At 34.3% G+C, this 7,500-nt stretch overlaps 2 protein-coding genes across 3 annotated transcripts in view; one reads left to right on the top strand and one right to left on the bottom strand.

Annotated features, from left to right (window-relative positions):
• LOC141333395 (transmembrane protein 214-A-like) overlaps positions 1-4,685 on the bottom strand; it is an 11,948-nt gene extending 7,263 nt beyond the window's left edge. Inside the window, exons 1-5 of one of the 2 annotated variants that reach the window (XM_073838378.1) lie at positions 4,439-4,685; positions 2,624-2,811; positions 2,163-2,313; positions 902-1,036; positions 680-762 (exon numbers count right to left, since the gene is read on the bottom strand). In XM_073838378.1, coding sequence (XP_073694479.1) covers positions 680-762; positions 902-1,036; positions 2,163-2,313; positions 2,624-2,811; positions 4,439-4,550 — 669 coding nt within the window. In that variant the 5' untranslated portion in view covers positions 4,551-4,685. Of the gene's footprint in view, positions 1-679; positions 763-901; positions 1,037-2,162; positions 2,314-2,623; positions 2,812-4,405 lie in introns of both variants that reach the window. The other variant, XM_073838377.1, reaches the window with a different exon arrangement.
• A 2,348-nt stretch (positions 4,686-7,033) lies between these two features.
• LOC141333415 (glutamate receptor ionotropic, kainate 2) overlaps positions 7,034-7,500 on the top strand; it is a 33,596-nt gene continuing 33,129 nt past the window's right edge. Inside the window, exon 1 of the mRNA XM_073838408.1 lies at positions 7,034-7,066. Coding sequence (XP_073694509.1) covers positions 7,034-7,066 — 33 coding nt within the window. The remainder of the gene's footprint in view (positions 7,067-7,500) is intronic.

Below are 7,500 nucleotides of genomic sequence, written 5' to 3'. Positions count from 1 at the left end.
TGGTGTGCATCTTGAGACAAAACCAAGGCATTGATATACATTAAGATCAGTCAGTGAAAGTTTCTTTCAGTTGAAAGCAGACATTTTAGTCTAGGACTAGGTTTAAGCCTCGTCTGTGAAACCGAGAGTTAATAATACAGATGTAACAAAATAATTTCTACTAATTTCAAGAGACACTATTATTGTAACAACCGCAATAAATTAGTAAATTACAGTCATATTGATTCAACTGTTTAGACATCCTGGATTAGTAATTTAATTAAACCATTAAAACAGACTTAAAAATTAATGCAGAAAACAGAATTTGTGGGAAAAAATAAAACATATTTCAAAAAATATTTCTATAAATATTATAATTTAGGCAATTTAAAAAAAGTAAACAACAACAACAAAAATGTTTCCGATGCAATATTTCTCATTTGTGTTGAGCTTAATTTATTAAAATAACTAGAACTGAGATTAAAAAGAATAAAAGCTATATAGAGTAATAAAAAAGACAAAACAACATTTAAAATGAAAACAGAAAATATACAAATTAATTCTTAATTCAAAATATTAATAAAATCTAAATGACTATATAGAGGGGTCAGAGGTCATTAGGGTGCCGTAAGAGCGTCTGCCAAGCGTTAGTCGCCCCATTTAGCTCAAGTCTGGTGCAGCACAGAGGCGTTGGACTTACGTCAGTCAGGTTCAGAGTGGCGATTTTGGGTTTGTCCTGCATGAGAGCCTGAATGCACATCCTGTAGCCATGCAGAGATTCACCTGCAGAAACAGTAGAGCTCAACTCACAGCGAACGCAACACACATCTCTGATGAATAACAGAGCTCAATATCTGCTAGAGCTGAGCATCATGAACACTGTTGTTCTCTGTGAATGTGATTCAGCAGTATCGGGTCTCACCGGGCTGTCGGTCCTGTTCTCTCAGCATCGTGAACATGCAGTGGTCGAAGAACTCAGGCAGCGTCTCTGAACATTTTCCCAGCAGGTTCTTGATTACAGCCCTCAGCTCCTTATTAGCCAGGCAGTATGGGTAATCTACACACAGAAACACAGCATTAGATTCTGATATATACATACACTGTCACTCAGAAGTTTGGGATCAGTAAGACTTGTAATATTTTTAAAGAAGTCTCTTCTGCTCATCAAGGCTGCATTTATTTGATCAAAAATACAGAAAAAAACAGTAATATTGCAAAATGTTATTACAATATAAAATAATGGTATTTATTTGAATATACTTTAAAATCTAATTTATTCTTGTGATGCAAAGCTGAATTTTCAGCATCATTACTTTCCTTCAGAAATCACTCTAATATGCAGATTTAGTATTAGAATTATCAATGTTGGAAACAGCTGTGCTGACAAATATTACAGCACTTTTTTCAAAATATAAATCTTTTCTAACAATGTTAGAAAACAATCTATGCTATCACTTTTTAATAATTAAACACATTATTGCTGAACAAAAGTATTAATTTCTTTCAAAATAACAAAGAATAAAAATGTACTGACCCCAACACTTTTGAACAGTAGGGTATATTGTTAGAAAACCTTTCTATTTTAAATAAATGCATTTTTTTTTTTTTTACCTTTTATTGATCAAAGAATTCTAAAAAAGTATTACAGGCTTCAAAAAAATATTAAGCAGCACAACTGTTTCCAACATTGATAATTTTAATAATAAATCAGTATATTAGAAGGATTTCTGAAGGATCATGTGACGCTGAAGACTGCAGTAATGATGCTGAAAATGTTGCTTTGTATCAAAGGAATAAATTACATTTTAAAATCTATTCACATAGAAAAAAGTGAATTTAAATTGCAATAATATTACAGTTTTTTTTTTCAATATTTTTGATCAAATAAATGCAGCCTTGATGAGCAAAAGAAACATCTTTAAAAACATTAAAAATCGTACTGATCCCAAACTTTTGTTATATATAGAATTGCGATAACACTGTTTTGTTTCATGCATTTAAAAAATTACTTAAAATATATTAATTTTTATTAATTTTTCTAATTTCTTTAGGGCCTTATAAATATTAAAATGCAGACTAATAAATGAAGACTTTTCATAAAAAGTGCATGATTTTTCATGAATAAAAGTTCAGAATTAAAGTCTAACACACACACACACACACACACACACACACACACTGACCGTGTGCATGGCTGCTGAGCGTGGGGTCGGTGTCTGGCGCCTGGAGTTTGTAGTTCAGGTATCCGGCGAGATCCTTCACCCAGACGGACGGATTCTCAGGAAACAGACTCTGACTTTTTTCCAGCTGCTGCTTCAGCTCCACTATGTCCAGCTGAGACACACATCAAATACTCACATCTATATACATGTGTCAGCAGAGACGGTCTATAACACCTGACGGAGTGAGTGAGTGAGTGAGTGAGTGAGTGAGTGAGTGAGTGAGTGAGTGAGTGAGTGAGTGAGTGAGTGAGTGAGTGAGTGAGTGAGTGAGTGAGTGAGTGAGTGAGTGAGTGAGTGAGTGAGTGAGTGAGTGAGTGAGTGAGTGAGTGAGTGAGTGAGTGAGTGAGTGAGTGAGTGAGTGAGTGAATGAGTGAGTGAGTGAGTGAGTGAGTGAGTGAGTGAGTGAGTGAGTGTTTACTCACGGCTTTGATGGCCTCCTCCAGTGTCTTGTAGCTGATGGGTTTGGTGCTGCTGTTGGCCGGAGGTTTTTTGTTCTGTTGCCCTGCGTTGGCCTTCTTCTGCTGGTTTTCGCCCGGAGGAGGAACCTGCTCCTTGTTCTGCTTCTTCTGCAGCTTCCCAAAGCTGTCAAATATAGTCTCAGACATCACGTCTACAGAGGGACAGAGAACAGAATGAGACAGGAGAGCACTGAAGAGCGTCTGTACTCGGGTCCTGATGACCCACGCCACACATTTCACAACCACACACCCACTGACATCACATTACAGCAGTTATTACAGATTTTTTAATTAGTTTCTATTTTTAAGAGTGCTTTAAACTACTATTTGATTTCAAATTGTTAAAAATCTGACAATTAATTTTAGTTTTGAGATCTGTTGTGTGTTATTATTTTTGTAATTTTTATTAGTTTTTTTTAAGTAATACTAATAGTAACTGTAAAATAAATAGTAATAGGTTTCTTTTTTCTGTTGTTGCTTTTATCTTGCGCACATAAAATATATAAAAAATAAATAAATAATTAAATAAAAATATCTAAACATCCTTGAATGGAGCCGTTTCACTGGAGTTCATCCTGATACGCGAGTAATAAACTAATGAAATGTAAGTGTTACTACTGCAATATTCTCCTTCTAGTCTTTAATATTTTGTGGAACATTGCATCTCAGTTCAGTTGATCATGTTTTAATATTTAACACTTCCAGAACAAATATTTACAGATAATGTACTCACCCTCTTGTCATCTAAGATGTTCATGTCTTTCTTTCTTCAGTCGTAAAGAAATTATGTTTTTTGAGGAAAACATTTCAGGATTTCTCTCCATATAGTGGACTTCTATGGTGCCCTGAGTTTGAACTTTCAAAATGCAGTTTAAATGCAGCTTCAAAGGGCTCTAAACGATCCCAGCCGAGGAAGAAGAGTCTTCCTCCATAGAAGTCCACTATATGGAGAGAAATCCTGAAATGTTTTCCTCAAAAAACAATTTCTTTACGACTGAAGAAAGAAAGACATGAACATCTTGGATGACAAGGGGTTGAGTACATTATCTGCACATTTTTGTTCTGGAAGTGAACTACTCCTTGAAGTATCAGCAATAACGTTAGCCAAAAATGCATTTTGTGAGTCAAAATTATCGATATTTCTTATATGCCGTGATATTAAGATCATGTTCCGTGAACATATTTTCTAAGTCTACTACAAACTTAATTCTTGATTAGTAATATGCATTGCTAAGAACTTCATTTGGACAACTTTAAATGTGATTTTCTCAGTATTTAGATTTGTTTGCACCCTCAGATTGCAGATTTCCAAATATTGTCCTATACTAACAAACCATACATCAATGGAAAGCGTATTTATTCAGCTTTCAGGTCAGGTTTAAATCTCAATTTCAAAAATGAACCCTTATGAGTGGGTTTCGGTGTGAACAGCTGAGATTTGATTTTGTTTGGTTTTGAATCTAGTCTCAAGATTAGAACAGTTGAACTGTCACAAATCACGATTCACTGACAGTCATTATTTTGGTTGTACCATGGTAAAGTTAGTGTTCCAGACGGTAATATGTTGAATAACTGACTGTAGTATGTCTATATCTGAGGTAATAATCACGACGGATGTTATTGTGATGGCGTTTCTGGGCTAATGTGAATAAACGCTTTAATAACTGTCGAATAACGAGCGGTTAATGTTCAGTCTGATCGCGTTATTATCGTGTGTTTGTGAGTGTATTTAGTCGTTTTTCTCACGGTTGCTGTCAGTGTGTCTCATGTTGGCCTCACTCAGCGCTTTCCGGGCTGATTTCTTGTCCTGAGTTTTTCCTCCTCCGCTGCTGCTGCTGTTCTGTTTCTTTCCTTTCTTCACCACCTCCCATTTGCCCACACCAGAGGCCATAATCCCGATCTAAAACAAATCAATGGTAATTAATAACCGACAGAGCTGATCGAATCAAACCAACGGCTCTTATGCCACGTCTGTTTGCAGCGAGCGGAACTGCTTCCTATTCCAGCGCGTCCACTCTTAGAGCACTTCCGGTCAGAGTGAGAGGAACTATTAGCGAGTGTTTTTACACATCGATCCCGAAGGGCGCGCGGCTAAATTTGCAACTAGCTTTGTCGGTTTTGTATATTATACTAGTAAACCGTACTGAACATAAATGTCTAGTAGGATTTATTATATATCGCTAGGTCTCTGTCTGGAAACGTGTTGTTTATTCATGTAATGATCTTGATATTCCTTGTAAACCTCTTAGCGCGCAGGCTAACCGCCGGAGAGCAGATCTAGCTGACCAATCGGAAGCGCCGCTGAGTAGCACGTGACTCTCTGGTCGCAGACGATTGGAACCGCTGTTCGAAGTTGTTCTTTGTTGATGACGAATGTATTTTTTTAAATAATTTTTAATGTGCTGTTGACTAGGTGTTTGGAGAGAATTCTAATCAAATTTAATTTGTTTTAATTTATATATTAACCCTGGGTTAATGTTAATTGTTTTTTGGTCATTTTTCAGGATCTTTGTATGTTGTTTGTTATTGTTATTATCTGTTTTGAGCTGTAAATGTGTGTATGTGTATGTTCAATTAAATTTTTTTTATTGAATATGGGTTCATGAGCTCTTGAGAGCTAATAATTAATGAAATAATCATCAATGAAAATGTAAAATTACAACAGATAATTGTAAAACAAAATAACACTAGAGATTAATTATAAAAAATCAATAGAAATTAATTTTAAAATAAAACGCAATTGAAATAAAACACTGAAAATTAAATAAAAAGTAAAATGAAATTGTTGATAGAATACTCAAGATTTAGAATCATAAAAATGTATTGAATATGGGTTTATGAGAGCTAATAATTAATGAAATCATAAAAATTTAAAATAACAAATAATTATAAAATAATAATAATTGTACAACAAAACAATCCTAGACATTACTTTTAAAATGCAATATAAATTATTAAAAAAAAAAATAAAACAATGAAAATTAAATAAAAAAGTCAAATGAACAGTTTAAAAATAAACTGTTAAAATATAATACTTAAGGCTTAGAATCATAAAAAAAATAAAATGATAATAAATATACTTTATAATGATCATAATTAAATCATGAAAATGTCAAATTAAAATAATTTAAAAATAAAAACAACAAACACCGAGTCATAAAAATAGAATATTAAATTAAATAATAAAAAAACACAATTAAAAGAGAACACTTACTAAAATTGAATGATAAAAACGTGATATTAAAGTAAACAATTTAAATAAAAACACCAGTATTTTGTGGAAAATCTCACATGATTATTTTAAAGACAATGACAAGGATTCCGTTTGAATAATCTACTAACTAAATTTAATATTCATGAATGAAAATTTCCAAATAATACATTTTGCATACATAACACGAGACCATATTTTTTTTATTTGACAATATAAATATGTATATGAGTTTTTATATGTGTAATATACCTGACGCTCAGTTTTTATATTTTAATCTATCTTCCATGAAGTGACCCTTTAAACCTGTGTGTGTTATATAGTTCTATATTATATCCATAGATCAGTGTTTAGGATGTGTAGAGTGTGAATAAAGCAGCAAACACACGTCCGTCATTCCCCGCACACATTTTTATTTTACATAGTAAAACTCCAAATGGATGCATGTTTGCAAACGGTTGCCATGGCCACAGTTGCCGTGACAGCAAATGAGGGGTGAAAGGGTTAATGACGCAGGCCCTGTCAATCAAAATTGACCTGTCAATCAAATAAAAACGAATGAAATGTTAAATTAAAATATAGCAGCTATAAACTCTGTTTCATATTGTCAGTCGGTTAACTGTTAGTAATGGCCAAGTCTCTTTTCGTCTTCGTATCATTTTACTGAACGTTCCTCTCAACGTTAGCCGTACTTATTCATGCCGTCTGACGGTTTCTTCATAAATAAATAAATCTCTCACACCTGCACTGAATCAATAATGATTTAAACACACACAAACTCCTGCGCTTTGTCTGGGACTGGATTCAGTGCTACTAAAAACCCTTCTATACGCAGAGATCAAGCGTCAAGCTCTCTAATAAATTAGCTGATTGGAGCCCAAATAAAAAACAACTGTCAGTCATAATCTGGGCTGTGTGTGTCGGCTACATCAGTGAGTGTGTGTTTGTGTGTCCAAGTGTCACTGCATCATCATCATCATCATCATCATCATCATCACTGGGTCGTCTAGACTCCTAATTAAACCCACAGCCAATAAAACATCACCGCATGAACTCAGACCTCATTAGCATAGACACACCCCTACTCCCTCTATGAGCCTGTTAGACCACGCCCCTAGTGTCTGCTAGTGGAGTGAAAGAGAGAAATAAAGGAGGATGAGGTGATGGAGGGAGGGCAGGCAGAAAGGATGAAGAGAGTGAGAGTGAGGATGAGGATGAGGAGGGATCAGTATTCATCCTGATCCCGAGGCTGTTCGTCAATCTCTTCGTCCTCTGGAGGAGCAAAACCATCCTGAAAACAAACCAGACATCGATCAACAGCATGTTTAGTATAGTATAGTGTCACATGCACGGATAAAAACTATTTAAAAAAGGGTAATTGTGAGGTTTTTATTTCACAGTTTTGGTCTTTATAAACTCAGGATTGCAAGATGCAAACATGCAATTGTAAGAAAAAATTTGAACTGCAAGAAAAAAAGTCACAATTGTGAGGAAAAAAAAATAATTGTAAAAAAATTAATTGCAACAAAAAATGTCGGAAAAAAAATCAGAATTGTGTTAAAAAACCTGAATTGTGAGAAAAAAAAGTCAAGAATGTGAGAAAAATATCAGAATTGTGTTAAAAACAAGA

Source organism: Garra rufa, chromosome 4, assembly GCF_049309525.1.
Source record: "Garra rufa chromosome 4, GarRuf1.0, whole genome shotgun sequence".
NCBI classification, from domain to species: Eukaryota; Metazoa; Chordata; class Actinopteri; order Cypriniformes; family Cyprinidae; genus Garra; species Garra rufa.
This window is presented reverse-complemented; position numbering and strand designations above follow the sequence as displayed.